We start from the raw sequence: 22,665 nt of genomic DNA on the forward strand, positions 1-22,665 counted from the left end.
AGGCAAGATTTTTTGTTGATATAACAGGAATGACCATAAAATTAGTTATCTGGAAATTTGCTATTATAACCCGTCTTGTTTGTAATGACTGAAAGCACTACTCACTGTTTGTTTTTGCTTGCACGACACAATCTAACATGCAACTGTTAATAAATCTGGCTATAATTGATATGCCAAATAGATCTAACAATTTTAATTTCTCATTTATCAAAGTATCAGAGGTAATGCTTGTACTTGTGCGTCTTTTACGTGTATTTTATTTTAATACCGCAAAGATAAAAGGCTAGGATAAAATGTATTATTATTATATATTTTGCAAACGCATCATCCCTACTATAATATGGCAACAAAAAAGAAGTGATACAGAATGTTCCACAAATGAATGCTTTGCTACACATAAAAGTTATTATATTGTATAAAAACTTGCACTCCAAGACAAATACATATATGCATATGAATGAATTACATGCATATTAGTTTATCACTGACTAGAGCTCGCTAGAGCAAAACTATCGAGAATATAGTAGTCAATCATTATAACAGTTCTACCAAAATAAATAGATGGCTGGAGCAACATATATATGGACAGTTTATCAAAAATATCATTTCAGGGTCTCTTAAAGCACTTGCACTGCGACTCAAAAGTCCTGAAATATAACCTATTACAAGTGAATGTGGTGAGTGTACATGTATATAAAAAGGCCAAAATGGCATGCGCACTTGACAAGGTCATTGAAGTGACACACAGCTGGTGTCAATAGAAAAACAGTCCATGAACATTGAACATGGAAGGAGCAGCGAGAACATGATATCAAATATCTAAAACATTGCGAAGAATTATTAAATAACTAGCTGACGAAATAACAAATATGGCTGCTATACACTCGGCTGAGCAAATTTGAACAGGCTAAGCCAATAGAAGTCATATAAAAATAAAATCAATGTACACGAATGTTACAGAGAGCAAAAATGGACAAATAGTAGGACTAAGCATGAAGGAGGCAAAAGGAAGGCATCGGGGACTGAGAGAGTCGATTAGTGTGAGTTCTAAGCGCATCAACCCTAGAGGTAACTCATACTTAAATTGGCTAAGCCGCAAAAGGATTTGAGACTATAGTTGGCTAGCGGACGTGTGGTAAACAGAGTTAGCGAACACGTAAGCTCGATTCTCCCGCCAGTCTGCTAGGTTTTTACGCCCTTTCGTCACCAACTCACTCCTAACATTGTCTTGGTAGTCCGAAAAGTTTGCAGGCAGCTCTTTTGATCCTCCGAGCGTTATAATCCAGCGATGGCACAAGAGATCTATAGCTGTAAATCGTACTTTCTTATCGACGACCAGCAGATGGCTAATAAGGTCTTTGGCCTCTAAAAACACAAACAGTTTATCGACAGAGGTTAATATGCGGTATCAGGTAGCTGACTGCATTGAACTCGTCCTATAAGCCAGCGCATTGAGCAGCGGTTGAGCTTGTATAAAGTTTCAAACCTTTTGAGAACACTTTTAAGGATTATTTTTACTTTTTACGATGAAAAAAATCTTAAATATCAAGAAACAGACTTCACCTTGGAAAATCATCAGATCTGAGTTCAAAACTTGAAACTTCAAACAAGTGAGAAACACGCTACTAGCTAACTATCATTACAGTGATAAAAAGATAAGTTTGCTTAAAAATGAAAACTGAACAATCTAACAAAGATCATTTGCCAATTTCAGGCCTAAAGCAGAAATAAGTCACTCTGTCCGACTACTAACAATAGCTACAGCCATAAACTACTCTGCTCTACTACTATAACCAATTACCCAAATATAGGTTCACTATTGTGTGACGGCTGTTTGTTCATGACATAAGCTAAGCCTCATTTACTACGAATTTTGTTTAGCAAAAATTTGGGACCTTGATACGTTATTAAATTGCCCTCTAATTTGATAAATCCATAGCAATTTTATACCTCGTGGATGGAAATAGAAAGTCATCAAGTAGATGCTTAATATGTACATCTACACATATTACATGTATACACACATCTGCACATACCATACATATATCTACACACATCTGCACATACCATACATATATCTACACACATCTACACATACCATACATATATCTACACACATCTACACATACCACACGTATATCTACACACATCTACACATATTGCACGTAAGTACACTTACGATAGGCATAATTTTAGACATCAGAAAAAACATTAGCAGCCTTGCCGTAGCAGCAAATCTAAGTTCAGGTTTTATTGGTTAGTAACATAGAGCCTATCACAAATGATACCTGACCGAGGCTAAGTTACCTTATAAAATGACTATGTTGGTGCAGGCCAAAACCTAACCAGGACTTACAACAATTTTTTCTTACCTACTGACACGTGGTCCCAGTATGGGCTGAGGAACTCATACTCTCCCGCTTTTATGTACTCAAACAGCTCTGTCTGGTTGTTATCGGATGATCGAAAAGGAGGAAATCCACAGAGAAAGATGTAAGTGATGATGCCAACAGCCCACATATCCACCTCCAGTCCATAACCTAACGATTGGTAACATACCGCATGACTATCAGGAAATAGCCCGTAATACCACTAGTTTATATATATATAGCCTAAAAAGGCCTGAGTAAAACTAAAGCGAACGAGATGAAAGGCTATTGTAGCGATTTTCAAATCGTCCTTAAAAACCACCACCAAGCAATTAAATCGCCATATTGTGAAGCTCTACTCAAACTTTTGCATATGGACTCGTCTCTTCCTCTTTCGTCATTAGCTGGTTTTCGTATTTGTTAGATACCTAAGTAAAACCTAACAAACAAATACATCTGAAAAATCACATCTACATGTAGGGAAGTAACCGCCTCTTCTATGGGGAGGAACCGTCTCTCAAAGTTGGCAAGTCGTGCTATTTAAAATGCCAGAAATAAATACAATAATGATAGCAGATAAAGTGAAGCTTCAAAAAGTCTTCTAAAACACTTATTAATAGAATAAAGTTTCCCAATTCAAAAAATAAAACCAGGCAATGACAGAATTAAAGATTTATATCTTACGCAGGCATAGATTGCTATGAATGATTTGAATTAGTCATCTATGACTTCAATTGTACTATGGCCACGATCTAAAGAGTAAAGTGCAATGAGAAACCCTGGTTAGACACAGTGTGCTGTCTATGTCTGTAGTTGTTACTATGGTTGCTGTCTAAAGGTTGTACCTATCTCGGAAAGGATCTCAGGTGCAACGTATGTAGGAGTGCCACAGATCGTGAATATCGGTACCTTCACCTCCACAGCCAGACCGAAGTCGCCTAACTTGAGAGAAATGGAGTCGTCTTTATTTCTCATCACCTGCATCAATTGAATAAGAATTAAAGTGAACAGCGCTAACCCGTTGTCTACCTAGCGGAGGCTGGCTCCATATGCTACACAGAAAACTTGAGCTAAACGACTAGTTCTGCTATGAAAAGTGAGATGCTGTTAATGACATATTAAAACATTAATACAGTATTTTTGATAAGCAAAGCTTAATTTGATAGACCACTGTGTGAAGATGCAAAAATTTTTATTTTTAATGATGGGTAAACTTGATATTCGTAAAGACGATATTCCTCATGTCATGTTCAAGACATGGTTCCTCATGATATAAACAATTTTAACGGAAATCTCAGCCCCGGTGAGATTACTCAAACAGGAACAAGATGAAACACAGGTAATTATTTCCAGAGGGAATGCCAGGTGATCTTTATCGCGAGCAATAAATAAACCATACCTAATCTACTGTTATGTCAGTTTGATGAGTTGTTCTCTCCTGCCTCTTATAATGTAATCTCATTCAGTAAGTAGCAAACCTCTGGTTACTCTAATAGCTTATCTTCAATCAACAAAAGCTGAATAACGAAATCGAGTAAAGACAACTCCGGAAGGTTTTACCTAAACGCAGCATGTGGCACCAGAATAAATGTGCACTCACCATAACATTCTCAGGCTTGAGATCTCGATGCACAATGCCTCGACTGTGCAGGTAAAACAGAGCGTTGGTCATATCAGTGGTCATCTGCGAGGCAACTGGCTCTGTAAATCTCACACTGTTTTTAATGGCGTCAAAAAGGTCTCCACCCTGTAATACAGAGCATCGAGCAGCTTTAAGAGGCTGTGAAACAGGGTTATGAGCAGCACTTACGATGTATTTGACCAGCGAAGCCACTTTCATCGTGAAAATACAACCAATACGTTTCAGCCAAAATTTGAAAGTGATTCAATTTTATTTAGCCTTCACTAACCCATGGACACCATCACTTTTTGAAATGTACTTTTTTATTGGACCAACTGAAAAAAATTTGGTTTTCCAACTGCTACCTGAAGAAATCCAGAGGATAACCATAGCAACAGCCAGTAAACCTGGCTTAAAGGTTGACTTGCAACAAAATTCACATTACAGTTATTTGGTATCAAAATATTCACCATGTCTTACTCTGTTGTGATGTAGGTGCCAAATATGTGGAAATGTGATTACATGGTCTTAAAAGCTCACAAACGAAAAGCCGCCTTAGATTGGAATCTCTTTATTTCGATGACGTAGCCATGAAAATTGGTTATTGTCTTGTCATATGATGTTCTCACGTGAATTGAAAGGCCAATAAAAAGCTTGATATAAAACTTATCGTATCACTAGTTTATGACAAACACTTTGGGTTTTACCGAAGACCCCGTATCAAATATAGATGCTCGCTACTTTACAGTTTTGTTTCGGTTTGGTCTAATCGGCAAGTCGTAATCTAATCATGTGACTCAATACTTAGCAAATAATTTTTGCAGCACTTTTCGATTATCACAAGTGACCAACAGGCTCGTCATGATCATCAGACAATGATATGTACTCCTTCAAGCTAAGGCTAAAAAATTAAACGAATTTTTACGGTAAGTTATAAGATATCACTGCTAAAAGTGACAGCATTACGATGACGATAAAACAGACGCGTAAGAACAATAAACATGGTTTTGTTGAATGCGTGAAGCATATTTGTGAAAATATTTCGACGAATAAGGTTGCATGAAAGTGTAAACAGAAACCATCCCTCACAACTACGTCACATTTGAGCCGTTTTGGACAGAGAATCAAAACTACGGCTGTCTCGTGTGGCTGCGATTTTCTGTTCGTTTTTTAGCTTTTGTAATCATCTTTCCACATATTTTGCACTTACAACACAGCAGAGTAAGACATGGTGAATCTTTTCATATCAAATAACTGTAATGTGAATTTTGTTGCAAGTCAACCTTTAAGAAACCTTTCATTCGATGGTAAAAACAGCAGGGGTTTTATAATAATTTGTTGATAGCAAATAACAGTTTTCAACATTAAATACTTGTTAACCCCATTCGTTTGGATGCTAACAACTTTTTCAAGAAAAGATTTGTAGATGCAGTATAGATACAAGGTTTTTGACTGTTAGAGTCAGCGGCGCTGTCGAACTCCTCCAAACACAACAAGCCTGGCAACATATTCAAGTGATTCGTTGAACCTACGAAGCTAACAATTGTGTTTCTACAGAATCAATAACTAATTATCTGACACACGGTATGTTCATCCTTTCAACCTGCCACGGGCGCGTCTCGTATTCTAATAATCAATCTGAGATTACGCCATAAACCTGAGGCTATTTACTGGGACGGCAGTCGGTATTAAATACATATTTACACTGATATGATAGTGGCTTAATTTTTACCAATTTAAGCGTGTGCTCTGCTAAGTCTGAGCAAATCAATGTGTGAGCCTCAAATTATTTCCACTACTTATGTGAGCCAGTCAAACCAGGGTTTCTCAGTGCACTTTACTCTTCAGACAGCAACCATAGTAACAACTACAGACATAGACAGCACACTGTGTCTACCCAGGGTTTTTTATTGCACTTTACTCTTCAGACAGCTACCATAGTAACAACTACAGACATAGACAGCACACTGTGTCTAAACAGGGTTTCTCATTGCACTTTACTCTTCAGACAGCTACCATAGTAACAACTACAGACATAGACAGCACACTGTGTCTAACCAGGGTTTTTTATTGCACTTTACTCTTCAGACAGCTACCATAGTAACAACTACAGACATAGACAGCACACTGTGTCTACCCAGGGTTTTTTATTGCACTTTACTCTTCAGACAGCTACCATAGTAACAACTACAGACATAGACAGCACACTGTGTCTAACCAGGGTTTCTCATAGCACTTTACTCCTTAGACAATAACCATAGTAACAATTACAGACATAGACAGCACACTGTCTACCCAGGGTTTTTTATTGCACTTTACTCTTCAGACAGTAACCATAGTAACAACTACAAACATAGACAGCACACAGCATAGAGTGTCTAAACAGGGTTTCTCATTGCACTTTACTCTTCAGACAGCTACCATAGTAACAACTACAGACATAGACAGCACACTGTGTCTAACCAGGGTTTCTCATTGGACTTTACTCCTTAGACAATAACCATAGTAACAACTACAGACATAGACAGCACACTGTGTCTAACCAGGGTTTCTCATGGGACTTTACTCCTAAGACAGTAACCATAGTAACAACTACAGACATAGACAGCACACTGTGTCTACCCAGGGTTTTTTATTGCACTTTACTCTTCAGACAGCTACCATAGTAACAACTACAGACATAGACAGCACACTGTGTCTAACCAGGGTTTCTCAGTGCACTTTACTCTTCAGACAGTAACCATAGTAACAACTACAGACATAGACAGCACACTGTGTCTAACCAGGGTTTCTCATTGCACTTTACTCTTTAGATCGTGGCCATAGTACAATTGAAGTCATAGACGACTAATTCAAATCATTCATAGCAATCTATGCCTACATAACATATAAATCTTTAATGCTGCCATTGCCTGGTTTTATTTTTTGAATTGAAAAACTTTATTCTATTAATAAGTGTTTTAGAAAACTTTTTGAAGCTTCGCTTGATCTGCTATCATTATTGTATTTATTCCTGGCATTTTAAATGGCACGACTTGCCAACTTTGAGAGACGGTTCCTTCCCATAGAAGAGGCGGTTCCTTCCCTACACATAGATGCGATTTTTCAGATGTATTTGTTTGTTAGTGTTTACTTAGGTATCTAAGAAATACGAAAAATCAGTTAATGACGAAAGAGGAAGAGACGAGTCCATATGAAAAAGTTTGAGTAGAGCTTCACAATATGGCGATTTAATTGCTTGGTGGTGGTTTTGAAGGACGATTTGAATATCGCTAACATTTAAAGAAATATCCCCAATCGTATAAACGATATAATTGTGTAATGACAATTTCTCTCACACCTGACGATTTTCAGAGTGAGTGATACTGGAACTAAAATACACGGACCTTCTAGTCATATAATAAGCTTATTCCATGGCCTTACTAGGCACACGGGCATCCATGAAATAAATGTTTCTAATTATTATGAACAGAGAACAGCTTCTTTTTGAGTTAAAATATACAAAAAAACGAAAAAAATAATTTACAAGTTTTTTACATAATACAGTAGGCGCTCCTACATAAATAATTTGTTCCAGGAACGTCTACATTATAGGGATATAAAAACAGTAAAATACTTGTAAATTGTCTAATCCGTTCCGAGATTTTTCCAAACTCACTCCTTTCGGCATACAAAAAGGAAAAACTTTAACTTTTTGAATTTGTGATCTGTACAGTAGCTGCAGCAATATTAGTTTGCATCAACGACTTTTCTCCTTTTTATGATCAATCTCACTGGTTTAATAGACCATGATTGTGGTAACTTTACAATAAGTTGATGTAGAGCGTACACCTTCGATCCTCAGTTACAATGATTTGCTTATTTTTTCTAAATAGTCAAGTCTACTCTTGCAAAGTAAAACGTGAAAGTAAAATAATTCAAAAAAAGTGGTACTACCTGTTCGTCATCTATCTGTATCCAGGAGTCAATATTAGGATAAAAGAATACATAAACGATACTCTAACTCATGACATTTGGATTAGTGGATCGACGATGTAACACCTGCACCAATCGATTGCCTTTGTATTTATGAACAATTGCGCAGCTTTTCTATTCTCCGTTTTGTTGACACTTCTGACGATCTATCGCGATGAACTAGATTGTTGCAAAAGTTGTATATATAACAAATATAATGCTACACGCATGTCATTTTTTCTTTTGCAAGTACGGCAAGGTAAATTAACGTCCAAATCAAAATTGAGAACTCACTTGTCTTGACACTTTACGTTATATGGAATTTTGACGTAGTAGGAAGCAAAAACTTCACACAAACTCCTTACGTTATCTGGAATTTATGTAATAGGAAGTATACATTATAGGAGCATCTAGCGTAATAATATCACGACATCGCGAATCATATACATGTACATGTATTTGCAATATCGAAACATCTGATGATTTTTGGAAATTGTGAAGCTCTAGGTTTAAGTGCCTTGATAAGTATGTACCTCAAGTATATGTTTAAGCACCTTGATAAGCAAGTACCTCAAGTATATGTTTAAGTACCTTGATAAGCAAGTACCTCAAGTATATGTTTAAGTACCTTGATAAGCAAGTACCTCAAGTATATGTTTAAGTACCTCAATAAGTGCCTTAAGTGTAAGTACCTTGATATGTAAGTACCTCAAGTATATGTTTAAGTACCTTGATAAGTGCCTCAAGTGTAAGTACCTTGATAAGTAAGTACCTCGAGTATAAGTTGAAGTATCTTGATAAGTACTTTGAGTATACGTTTAAGTATGTTGATAAGTACTTCAAGTATATGTTTAAGTACCTTGATGTACTCGAGCACCAGGTAGATGTGCTCCCGAGTTTCAAACTCATCATAGAGCTGCACGAGGTTCTCCTGGTCACACGCCTTCATGATAGCGATTTCATTCTCTATCATGTGCTCTTTGCCTTTCAGCTTTGTCTTGTCTATGATCTTCATGGCATACCGGTGCCCCGTATCACGGTGCTGGCAAGCATTGACCACTGCGAAGTTGCCATCTCCTAATGTTGAACCGATGTCAAATTTCTCCTTAATCTCATCGGCCTAAAATGGAGTCAGAGACGTTTACGAAGGAGAATTTGTCAGCAGAGAGACAACGACAAGACTCTAAGAAACATTCTTATATGGAATATTCTGTTACAATATTCTGTTACAATATTATGTTATAATGTTCTGTTACAATATTCTGTTACAATAATTTGTTATATGGTTATTGAGCTGAATCATGGTTATACAATGCTGCGTTCACAATTATGAAGACGTACAAGAGTCTGACAAATCCACAAAATCATGCATCAAAAAATATTACTAACAACAAATATAGCTTGAGGGTTATACACAAGTATAGAGCTACAAATAGTTGTGATGTTATATAGAATCATAAAGTTACAAATAGTTGTGAAGATATACAGCAACATATAGTTGCAAACAGTTATTAATTTTAGGCTATATGGAAGCATAGAGCTACCAATAATTGTAATATCGTATAATTATCATTCATATATTAATTAAAACAGGAACTAGAGATAATCAAAATGCATTAACTTGGACGGCTCAGTTAACTAATGCAGGCAGAAGAAACAAGGGAATTCCACCCACACTCTGACCGAGTTTATTGCAGAATGAAACAAATAGGGCGACAGATTTGACAAAGAAGAACAAACTTGGGCCTATAATCATGAGATGAATAATTGATAGACTTACACAGGCTACACAAGTCAAGCTTGCAAAGAGTTAGAGCCTATCAGAAACCCTGTTAATCTGGAACAAGTAATATTACTGACAACTAAAGGAGGAGTGAGAACCCTAGATGGAGTTAACCAGATGCCATAAGATGGTACATTACAGCGGATGACCGCCATACGACATCAAACCGGGGGTCTACTGTACTTAGTACCATTACATATGATAAATACTAAAGAGCTCTTCGGCTTGAACCATAAACCTGAGCAAGCTTTAGTTTTCCCACAAGACTGTAAGCATGATAGCTATTTTCCAGAGATGTTTAAAACGTTAAAAATGAATCAGTTCAATTTAAAATTCATCAAAAAATTAACAATTCAATTCCCAATTCTTTTGCATCATTTGTCGTGTAAGAATGGATTCAATTCACGATTCATTGTAAAACGCCACCAGTTAATTCTCAATTCTGTAGGGATCCTAACTTCAATGAATCAGTTCAATTCTCCCAAATAAAGAAAATCAATTCCTACCAAAAAAATTGACTTATGGTGATCTATCAAAATAACAATAAACCACAATCACTAACTTAGCTACACACATTTGTTCAGCATCTCTACTGTTTATTTAGTAAATATTAACTATTTTACTATGGAGTTTATTGCTTTTTCGGATGGAATTGAGTCATGCCAACCAGTTTTTGCTGGCATACACTCTGTGTTCACAGTATGTTGTAAAAGCAGAGTTTCTGTCATATAATTTCAATTTAAAGTTTTTTAGAATCAGCAAAAAATTTCCGAACAATAATCAATGCATTCGACAAACAAAAGGAACGTTTAATATTTTGTAGTTTAGTGAAACCGACTGCAAAATGCAAAAGAAAAAAGTTATTGTTTTTGCAGTTTGACAAAATGCAAACACACATTATTTAATATAAAAATGTACAAGTCAAAAATGTCTTTGGTCTAGTGTTAAAGAATTTCACTCTCAGAAATACGTTTGGGTTGCTGTGTATAATATTTCTTTTCATCCATCCTAAAGTAACTGGTTCGTTTTTTGAAAAAATTATAACTTAACTTCATAAAACTCTTGTAACATTTTAGGGTGGATATCTTGACACTGCGGTCTGTGATCATTGCTTTGTATAAGTACAAAGGCGAGTCATTATAATGGCTTTTCAGCAGAATGAACGATATTCGCGATCAGTTATAAAGCCTATAAATAAGCTTATTGTCAGTGCGCGGGCAAACCATAGAGCAGGCAAACCATAGAGCTATACTATACTAGTGCGCAGTAGCCTACATATTATTGACCAATAAAATATATGCAATGATATTGAGGTCTTGTGAAAACGTGTGTAACTGGCAATATGGGTTTGCACTGACATCTTCGCTTTGGCACAGATAAGTAACAGATTGGGTCACTTAGGATATCATTGTTTGTGATGGATTTTCCGTCAACTCAGTAATAATAAAGAAAAGCATTGGTGCATTTTGACTCGAGTCGTTTTGCTTATTGAAAAAAAGAATCGAGTCAATTCATCTACTGCAGTGACAGTACAGACCCGATTCAATTCTTACTGATACGGTGGTCTGAATCAACTCGACTCTACAGCGAGTAACAGATACCAAAGAATCGATTCAATTAGATTAATTTGTGAGATGTACTCGAGCAAGCATGTCAACCGGAGTGTTCATCTCTGCTTTTTTTCACCGGAGATGTTGAACATTGTGGGTTGGTAAGCCCCTGCTTTTAGTTTGAATCGAGTCACAATTTTTAACTAGATTTGGAGTTATAACGATGTCAAGTCTAGTCGCTTGATTCACAGATACATTGTCAAGAGAAGATAAATCTGTGCTGATTGCAGCCAGAAATGGCATGTAAGCATCAACTATACCACATTTAAATCAACAGAGCATCCTGTGATACAACAGCAATAAAATGTGAATAGCTTTGCTATACGCTTACATCTATGGTACGTTCCGCCTTGCTCTTAGCTTGACGGATTGAAGGCTTCTTTTTCTCTTCCTTAACTTCTGGAACAACCTCTTTCTGATTCTCTTTCTTTGCTAAATCAAGGTTGACCTGATGTTCCAGACTCCTAGAAAGGTACGTTGTATAAGAACTCTCAAACTATAAGATACTGCATCATATGAATTGTACCACAACAGTAAAGCTATTCACAACTCATGTATGTGACTCAGTACAGGAGTCATGTACAGAAGTCATGTACAGTTCCATTATCACTCCTATAATTGCTGATGTAGGTCAGTCATAGTTTTATAACTGCTCATATAAGTTAGACTTAGGTCCATGCTCACTAATCTAGGCCAACCTTAGTTTTATGCTCACTTGTATACGTCTGTCTTAGTCCCACGCTCCGGTCAATTAACAGGACAGCCTTAGTTCCATACTAACTTGTAATTACTAGCCGCTATCTCCACTCTTACTAAAGTGAGTCAGCCTTAGTTCCATACTAACTTGTATAGGTCAGCCTTAGCTTTCACTTCCGCGTCTCGCTTTTCCTGGAGAAGGCGTTCTTTCTCTTTGTCATTTTCCTCTCTTATCTGTTGCTTAGTTTTAGCAGGAGAAGGCTTAGCTTTATCTTTAGACTCATCTGCATCTGATGGCTGCCGAGGAGAAGGGTGTGGCTTTTCTTCGGCCTCCACAACCTCTGGAAGCACATCCTAAAATGGCCGTATCATAAATTAATATTATATATTAGGAGGTGCACTACGTAGCAGGACTCATGTGTAAATGACACCCATACTGGAGGCTGGAGTGGTCACATAGTTGAAGCTACGGTATTATCTTATCCTACTAAGATGAACAGACCACAGACAGCAGACCTACAGTGTCACACACGGCCCATAATACCTAGCAGTGAGTATATTACAACAATAAATAGAACAAAGGTTTGACAACCTGCTATTATATTTTACACTCCGCTGCTATAAGGGGCATCTGGTTACCTATGGTCGCGCACAATAGCGCATTAGTGACAGCAATGAATAGATGCTTTTCACTGGCAGCAAACATAGTTCATGCGAATATCAATACGGCAGAGGGTTTGGTAAATACTTGCTTGGCAGCAAATATACAAGCTAACTGTGTGATAATCCTCTAAATATAACTTGAAAGGACTGCTGATGAATCGGAATTTGCAACCTGAAACCTACGGAAAGTTTCCAATGCGACAGCCTAGCTGAAGTCCGTCAGCGCAGGGCTCGTGCCTGGGTTGCGGAACAAATGAATTATTGCGATCGCTACTAGGATAATCGAAGGCAGGTCAAATGCATGCAGGAGACTAGCATGAATGTCTGAGAGGCTAGCCACCTCTGTTGGAAAAACTGGCCAACGCAGAGATAACAGGAAATTAACTAAAGAAAAAACAAGATCTGGCTTAAGAATCCATTAAATTGTGCAAATAGGTCTCCGAGAGTAAGCTGTTTTAATTCTCTGTTCAATAAAGGGTTAAGCTATATCAAGGGTCTAATTGTGGAGTAAATATTTGCTGTCTCTATTGAGTGGGCAGTCCTTCGAGTGCTCATGGTATACCCTCCGGCTATAGCCGATGATAGCAGGCGCCTGTTACATAAGCCCAACACCTTGGCCAACGTTGAAAAGGTGTAATTCCCAAAACCTACCGGTGGAGGAATATCAACTGGTTTTATCTGAGAGCTTCGTTTTGTCAGCTTCTTCTTTGGCTTGAGTTTTTCCAAGTTTTCCTCAGGTTCTGCGGGGCTTTCTAAAACATACCGGCTGTGTGACCATTTGATTTATTAAGGTTACAACCATAAGAAAGAAAAAGACGATTTATTCTAGAATGGTCAAAACAGCCAAGCTAGAACATCTTTGCTTTAAACTATGCATCTAGTAGATCAGTCTAACCAGTCTGACAGAGAGTTGTTCAAAGAGTGATACAATTCAACCCCTGACATCTTGACAGCTGGAATCAGCAGCAAGCCGAAAGATTTTAAAATGCTTGCGGAACAGTTGTCATAGCGATCATAGGGCATAGAAAAACCCTAGGACTTGTTCAACCGACAATGACAACACAAATCATAGAGGTACCGCTAAAATTTATAGAGATACAACAACTCTAGCTGAAAAGCTACCTTCACATTATAATTTTCATCATAAAGCTACCACCGGACTATCCGTAATGTTATTACACTGTCTATGAAATAAAGAGGTGGTGGAGCTACTACCAGCAATGGCAGAAAAATGATCATACAATTATCAAGCAACTAGACTTGGCATTATTATAATTTAAAGTTTAGTTACGAGTCAGCGATGGCTTGTCAGCAATGCCATGGGACATACCTTTCACTTTCGTTTTCACCTCATTCTCCTTGTCCTCCCGTGGAGAGTCCATAGCTGCACGCTTGCTTGGCTTCTGCTGCCGCGACTTTCTTTTACTGGTGTCATCGACATCAGCATCTTGTTCTGGTCTGTTGGAGTCAAGATTGTTACCCTTTTCTGATGGCTTAGCTGCCTTCCTATGAGGACGCTCAGGGGCCTGTTTGTCTTGCAGCTCCTGGTTATCCTCAGCCAATGACTGCAGCATCTGCTGCTTGGCCTTACGTTTCTGTTTCTCAATGTTCTTAAGCAGCGTTTTGGCATACGGACTATCTGGGTAAAGTGTCTCAATGATGTCTTGCACATCCGTCAGCGAGATCTTCTCATTGCCTACAGCCACAAATATCGAGTCTCCTCGAAAAAAATCAGAAATGCTCATAATCTCTCTCCCGGTGAGAGTGTAAAGTGACCGAACTTTATTGTTCTTCCACTTTGGGCCAAACGACTCGGAGATATCGCCCAGAAGTCTCTCGTACGACTGAACAGACCGACGATTCAAAAGAATCTTGATATTTGCATACGGTTTCCGACCAGCCCGAACCACTGTGATGACTTTTGGTTTTGTGATGGTGCCATACTTGCGGTCATCATCTCGGAGAGTGTAAGGGTCATTGTTTGGTCGAAGAGCCTTTCGCTGAGGATAGGAGTCGAAATGTGTGCGTGGGGTCAACCCGTGGGAAGAAGAGTTTGGAAGAGCAGACACCCCCTTCAAGTCGAGAGTAGACGGATGCTCCGTGTGTCGGTGTGGGCGACCTACCAAATAGACTGCATATCTGAAAAATTTTCCAATGACAAGTGGAATTGAAATTTAAATAAATATTATGACATGATATAACTTTATAGATTGTAAAACTAAATATATTGCTAGCTAATTTAAACTCAACGGTCTCTACAATAATGCTACAATTCCAAGTGCGGATACATTTGCTATAAAAGCTATGATACCACCACAGGCCATACAAATACAGATACACTAGAGGTTAAAATACAAGTTACCATCTTACATTCTCGACCCCAAATGTATTTCCTCGTGAGCAGTGGTGGTCCGGCACCGATGTCAACAGTTCCTATAACCTTGTTTATATTATCGACATACTGCGAGTTGACTTTTGCCTTTCTCCTCACATGCCCATAGTAGTCACTCGGATAAAGATAATAGTAGTTATTCATAGCCCTCGGCAGCCACTACTAACAGCTCTCTCTCTCCTAGTACCCCTTGCGTACCGCCCTTGCTCGCTGGTTACAATGACGTAAACTAGTAGAGGTGAGCCAAGGTCAAATGCATACCTACTCATCTTCTACTGACCAGAATTAAACTCGAGTAGCAAACTCATCAGAGTGAGGGAATTGTTTGGGTGGCCAACTACCTCTCTCGTTAATGAAGGAGGCTGTTGAGAATGTGAGGCTATATTGTTAATTTTTAATTAAGATATTATTATAAGAATTTCATTTTTATATCTCATACTGAATATTAGAGCACTTCAACTGCTGTGTAATTAACTAGAATAATCAATTTTAAATTGCATTTCAATGAACAGCCCTGTTGAGACAGCAGTGGCTGCGACTGGAAGTCAGCAGGTAGCGCTGCCTTTAAGCTGATATTTTTATCGCTTATTGCATCTAATGAAACACAATGAGGGCTAGCTGATAAAACACATGCTATTGACATTAGACAACAGGTTATTAGATGTCGAATAATGTCTGAAATCTAAAGCACGAATGATATATTTATAGCCATGCCAGTAAAGCGCAACTAAGAATGCCCTTACAGGAGTTTCAATGCTTGTTGAATAGACCATCGAATCCATTAAATATACTTTGTAAAAACGTTATGTTTTTTTACCTATTTCGAGTGACTAATTGTATCTCATGCGCAATGAACATACACAGAGAAACAATGCATACAGCAACAAACAATATTATTACAGCAGCTACCACTAAAGGTCACATCAATAGGTTAAAGAGTTTTGTAAAAGGAAAGTATTGATGGCTGCCATAGGTTAGATGACGCTGCCAATATGTACGAATTGAGGTGATGTAATTGTTGGCATAGCTGAGGCAGAAAGGGTTCACCAGAGGATTTCTCATTGAGATTGGTTAGCAATAAACTCCTCACTGCATCTTGTTTTAAACAACGGATGGTTAACAAGTGAGTAAGGACATCTGGGATAAGAATGTACTTAAAAACACCTAGCCCTAGATCCACATCCTGTCAGTTACCTACGCATCTGAAATGAAATAATAATGCTGATACAAACTCAAAAATTCTATGAGCCTCAGCTAATTTAAAAAGATCCCACAATTTCATACAGCTTGAAGGCTGAACTAGAGTACTAACCAGTAGACCACAGATCCAAAGCTTGTGTTCCATAATTCATCGCTTTGAAAGATTCAAACCCGGCGCACACATATTCTTTACCATCTTGCAGGTGTTCAATATCACGAACTCTTCTACCACCCGAAGGTGTGTAGATCTGCCTAACTCCGTATGGCAAAGATGAAGTGGTAGGAAGCTTGCCGGTGAGATCCCCGAGCAGGTCTTGAAAGGAGAGGTAGCGATGAGGTGTTATAAAAAGTAGCTTTCCTTTAAAGAACTTATCACCGTTACAGAAAAATGTCACCTTCTTGGGTCGCCTTAAATTCCGATATTTCTGATTGGTTAAATCTTTGTGAGTCTGAGAAACATCAGCAAAGTATCTCTTTGGTTTAATTTGTGGCATCGCATCCGCATGCAACATGGCTGATCCTTTTTGTGATGATATTAGATTATTCTAAAACACCAAATGTGAAATCTTAAAATAAGACCTTCCAAATAAGTAATGTGTAATGTGATGGTAAAATGGTGAGCCAAGTAATGAGCTTGTACTAAAACAATTTAGCTATCCTAGCAAGAATCAGCAAGCTGCACAAAAGGTAACTGAGCCACTGTTTTACTCAAATCATTTTGTCATATAATACTATAGCATTTCAGTAGATATGAGTTAACCTATAACGTTGTATTAATGTTAAGCAAAGCTAATCAACACGCTATACGAATCTAGGATTAATAATAAACGTGATGTATATTGCTTCTCGTGTATGTCTACAACTAATTTTTTTACACTGTACTTACCTTTGATGAGAAAATATTGAACTATCTGTAGATCACTGTTGCTGTCGTCTTTCAACAGCAAAGCAAACCGAATAGCGGGATATATAACAATGATTGAGTTTTCTTTATCTACAGTAATGACTGCTGTTAATGGGTTTTACGAGCCAATGACGGAAAAAAGAACACGTAACATCATCATAACGCCATATAAATGATGTCACATTGCAAAGCTTTACGTATGCTGCCTGTATAAGATATATAGTATAATAAAAAACAGACAGTATCACACGACAACGACAGCGAAAAATTTCTCAACTTTATTACTAGTTGCCGAGAACGACATTGGCGCCATCGACGTAAAATGTAGAACAGTCAATATCGATCAAACTAAACAAAATTATTGCACAATTCGTAAAGAAATTATTATTTTAAATTTTTTAATGTTTAAAACAAACAAAAATACAAAACTAAACAAAAAAATACGTGTTGTTATCTTAAAATATAATTTAACAATTTAGTTGATCGGTCAATGTTAACTGTAGACATGTGGTTGCCCCAACAACCCATTAATAATGTAAGCCATCAGCTGCGTCTCTTTATGAGTTATGTTTCTTTATACAAGTTTGACAACTCCAAATTAATATTTTGAGATTTCAACTGACACTAACAAATGACACTAAGACTAAATACATGTAGTTTCTAATATTGCAAATGCGAGTACATATGTGAATCTATATACGGTACATTAGTTGATACTTAACAAAGATGGGTATGATTTAGAAAAAAATCAATAAACTAATGGTGATTTAACAGATTCTTATAGGGTAGATACACACATTTAAATTTTAAGATAAGTTGGTAAAATATGGCTACTAACACTCAAGTGTATAGGTTTAAAGGGGTTGATTTGTAGTAATAACAAGGGATCTATTGAAAGTCTTTTGAAGGATTTTCAAGTGAGTTCCAGCGTAAAAAAGAACTTAGTTTGAATCTGTCATGCTAGTAAAATTATGACTTCCATCTCTACCCATACCTTTAAGAGATGCCTATTAATGTCTCAGCATGTTAGGAATCTATAGCCTTTTAAGGTCTAAATGTGTATTCAAAACTCTGTGCATGCACCCATCTTGTACATTCATCATCGAATTGATACAAGAAATCATAAAGTATTTTATTTTTCTCTTGTTAAATAATTTACAGGAGAGCTGTGCCAACTTTATGCGCTTTCCTCGATAAATACTCTCTTATAAGTTTGTACTAAAGCTTGAACAGAATTGAATCAGGAATCTGAATACGCCTTACTTTATATTTCACAATCATTCTACAACTAATAATATTATGCGTTTTGAAACAAGTGTTCACAAAAGTGTTCTTTTTTGCATTTTCAATGCATGAAAAGGTATCCCTCTGTTGTATAGTGGTATTGTACTGGTGACAAAACAGTTTATTTCTAATTCTCCACATTGTTAGAGTCTCGGTTGGTAAGATGAAGTTGTCATAAGTTATACCTGCATTATTGTCAGAGCCAGCCAAAGTAAGATATTAAAAACTTATATTGCCTTCTTGTTGGTTTTCTGTTAGTTTTCCAGAAGCCATAAAAGTGTACAACATATGTACGTACTACTGAAAGCTGTCAGATTAAAGACAACTAACTGTTCTTTTGTTTTTTTGAAAGTGTTTGTACCTTTATGATGGCACTTTATGTACAATACATCTATGGTTGCTAAAAAAACATAATGCCCTCATTAGTTTGAACTAAATAAAATTGCTACACTAAAATAATAAAAATAGAGGTCCACTACATTCATTAATGATTTTTTAATTATATAGATTCATTATTATTGCAATAATTTATATTTATAAATATTTTTAAATTGATCAAGTTGATAGTTCTACTATCTATGCATACATATAATACACAAACATAACATAACTCAGCTGTAAAGTGAGCGCAGTCTAGTTTGGTTACGCTTGAAGAGTTTGATATAAAATAAATCATTATAGAGTATATTTGTGGTTCAGGTACTTCCTTGTATCATATTGTTTAACCTACTTTTTTGTGACATGTACAGAAGCAAGCATGGACCTAATTAACTAGGAAGATTATAGAGAGAAAGATAACAGAAAGGTAGGAAGGTTCTTTCTCTTTATGATAACTGCGTATGGTGATGGTAAAATATAATATATATCTAATGTATAATAATTACGTTGTTGCTTTACTGATCAATAGATTTTTATCTTCAAAGTGATAGTAAGGCTGTTTTCTCTTTTTGGTGAAGGCAGCGGATTGGGCTAGCTAGAGATGTCCGAACTTACCACCGGTTCAATACATACACTATAAGATGGTTGATGATAATAGTTTTTTTGGTAACTACTTCAGTTTCCAGATGTATTCATTTTCTCTGATATATTTCAGGTCAATTACTAAAAATGGAAATATGGTCATTATCATTGACAACAAAAATCAGTTGTTTGGATCAGTTATTGCTGTCTATAATAATATATTAATATTTTTGTAATATTGTGTGTTCATATCAAAAAGTATAATTAAATGACCACTTTTTGAATTGGAGTAATACATAAATCTGCTATTTTTTAGGCAGAGGTTGTAAGAAAATCTGTGCCCAATCTCAAGCTAGTGGTGATTTTGATGATCAAACATGTAAAACAAATTACATGTACATATTATGATTTGAGTTGGTTTTTATTTGATTTGGCCAAATACAAAACTGATTTGATATTTGATTACCAAAGAACAAATAAAAGAATTAAGATTCATACTTACAAACAAATCATAACACTAAATAATGTGTTTCTATGAACCAACCTTGATAAATAACTCATTGGCCGTAATATGGAAAAGTAGATTACCTCGCAACTTAGCTCTCTTATTATAAACTTAGCATAGAGAGCAGTTTATATAATACTTATTCTAAAGCACTGAGGCTGAGCATAGCCCTAAACATTATGTTTTATCAATGATATATTCAGACAACAGGCGCATGCACTGCAACATATTATTTTCTTGTAAAAATGAGCTCCACAAGAAACCTTTATCTATCACAAAGTGGCTACAAAAATAAACATCATAATAGTTTGGAAAACTCCTTCTCATATTCTAGTTGAGTCTTCTGGCTAGTCTGGTACTATAGAACATTGTCATCGTCAGTTGACTCATCTAGATGCTGATACAACAATACAAGAGTGTATCGAGTTCTACCGTGATTTCAGACAGCTGTCACACAGCCAGATGGCAACGGAAACAAATCTCCAAGAGACAATATATGACTATGCTAGAATAGCTGGCCCTTCCCATGATCCTGAAAGATTAAAAAAAGGAAATGTTTAATCAATGTAAAAGCTTCTCTTTTGAAAGCAAGGCTATTTTGTTTCCTGAAATATTTTCCTATGTAGAACTTTATGGGCTATAATATGTTAATGCAAAATTGTGTTATAACTCTACATGCAACCTGATGACTATCAGTAGGATAAGTCAGATAGGAGGCAGGTTAATAAATGGTCAAGAATAACTAGAACAGAGTCTGGGAAGTAATCAAAATGGGTACTTTACATACACTTATATGGGGCCTACATATAAATCTATTTACTACATTATTCTATATCATATACCATTATTCCATTTTATTACTTTATATACAACTTAACATTCTCCATATACTTTCCATTCACAACATTCCTAACATTTTTCTATACTTACACTTCTAAAATAGAATTTTTTCACCTTCATATATCTATTTATATTACACTACCAAATGCAACTGTAATATCAACAATTGACCAATTACTCATATACCTGGTTTCAACCCAACTTTGCCTCCAAAATAAATTGTTAGCTGTTTTTTTTGGAGTCGTGCTCCCTCAAATTTATTTTATATCATTTCAAACAACTCTCATTTACACTATACTCTGTCAATTATTGCTGACAACTACTTTTTCAACAACCAGCAGTACCTTTCTTTTTCCATTATCACTTTGGTCGTGGGCTGTATGACAGTGGAATTTCGAGTCATATAACTGGTTAATAGCTATTACGTTGGTACAAAGTTCTATCAATCTAGTAATTAAAACTATTTATAGTCAGCCTTAGAGCGAGAATTCAATGAGTCTTAAAACTATGGATTTCAAGTCAAATCCTTTTAGTTAGTTTCCTATACTAAGTGGTTGTAAATGTACAAGTCAAAGTACGTCTTTTATCAAAATAGTTAAACTTTCAAAAAGCAGAATTATTGATTTGCTGAATGAAAGTGAACGATGGAAAACAAAGGTAAAACAATCTCCGTGTGTGTTTGAATCAGAGTGAACTGCCAGGCCTGGTGAATACCACCAAGGTAAAGAAAGAAACTAAACTGAGCCTTACTGGTAATAGGTATGATATTTATGAGGCTTGTGTGTGTGCATGTGCGTGTATGAGCATGTGTGTATGCGCGGATGTGTGTATGTGTGCATGTGTGCACATGTGTGTGTGTGTGTGTGTGTATGTGCGTGTGCGTATGTGCATGTGTGGGCATGGGTGTGCATGTGTGTGCATGCGTGCGTGCGTGTGCGTGTGTGTTTTAGTGTGTTATTTAATAAAGCAAGTTCTTGCAGAGTTTATTGAATTCACTTCATTGCTTCACTTTGGCATTTTCTTTTTTGCTATAATAACATAAATTGTACTAGAAAAACTGAACTTTCTGTTAAAGGTTTGAACCTACTTGCAATCCAAGCTAATACTAAATAATCTAATAACTCCAGACTGCTTATGATGACTAATAACTCCAGACTGCTTATGATGACTAATAACTCCAGACTGCTTATGATGCTTAATAACTCCAGACTGCTTATGATGACTAATAACTCCAGACTGCTTATGATGACTAATAACTCCAGACTGCTTATGATGACTAATAACTCCAGACTGCTTATGATGACTAATAACTCCAGACTGCTTATGATGCTTAATAACTCCAGACTGCTTATGATGACTAATAACTCCAGACTGCTTATGATGACTAATAACTCCAGACTGCTTATGATGACTAATAACTCCAGACTGCTTATGATGACTAATAACTCCAGACTGCTTATGATGACTATTATACAGATCAATGTAAAACAAGAAGCGACAATCTGACTGCGTGTCAGTAGCTTTGCAGTCAAAGATTTAGGATGCTTTCAGACCCAGACTCTAATGCCTGCCAAATGACTGATTATGCTACGACTTTCCTACATTATTTATTTATGATTTATTACAATATCCACTAGTTAACCCGCTAGAGAGGAAACAGCACACTGAAACTAACATGAAGTGAATGAGAACAGGTTCAACTCAATGACTTTTCGTTAAATCTTTTTTATGTTTCACTCGTATTTCTGATCATTGTTAGATATAAGTGTGGTTTATGAGAGCAATCACAAATTTCTACCTTGAAGCTAAGCATGTATTTTCACCAATGCTGGCTTTAAGGTTTAGTTGTGGTCACAAGATAAAGGGTGTTACATAATACATTAC

The 22,665-nt window shown here is 36.6% G+C and overlaps 1 protein-coding gene across 1 annotated transcript; it reads right to left on the reverse strand.

Annotated features, from left to right (window-relative positions):
* Positions 1 to 327: 327 nt before the first annotated feature.
* LOC137396806 (serine/threonine-protein kinase DCLK3-like) lies at positions 328 to 17,293 on the reverse strand. The gene is made up of 11 exons (XM_068083119.1): positions 17,175 to 17,293; positions 16,401 to 16,833; positions 14,027 to 14,815; positions 13,348 to 13,448; positions 12,182 to 12,387; positions 11,669 to 11,801; positions 8,804 to 9,064; positions 3,970 to 4,116; positions 3,215 to 3,347; positions 2,373 to 2,540; positions 328 to 1,365 (listed from the first exon to the last, which is right to left on the reverse strand). Exons 2-11 carry the CDS (start codon positions 16,798 to 16,800, stop codon positions 1,112 to 1,114), a joined length of 2,592 nt encoding a protein of 863 aa, XP_067939220.1. The 5' UTR covers positions 16,801 to 16,833; positions 17,175 to 17,293; the 3' UTR covers positions 328 to 1,111.
* Positions 17,294 to 22,665: the final 5,372 nt, after the last annotated feature.

This window comes from Watersipora subatra, chromosome 1 (assembly GCF_963576615.1).
Source record: "Watersipora subatra chromosome 1, tzWatSuba1.1, whole genome shotgun sequence".
In the NCBI taxonomy this organism is placed as follows: Eukaryota; Metazoa; Bryozoa; class Gymnolaemata; order Cheilostomatida; family Watersiporidae; genus Watersipora; species Watersipora subatra.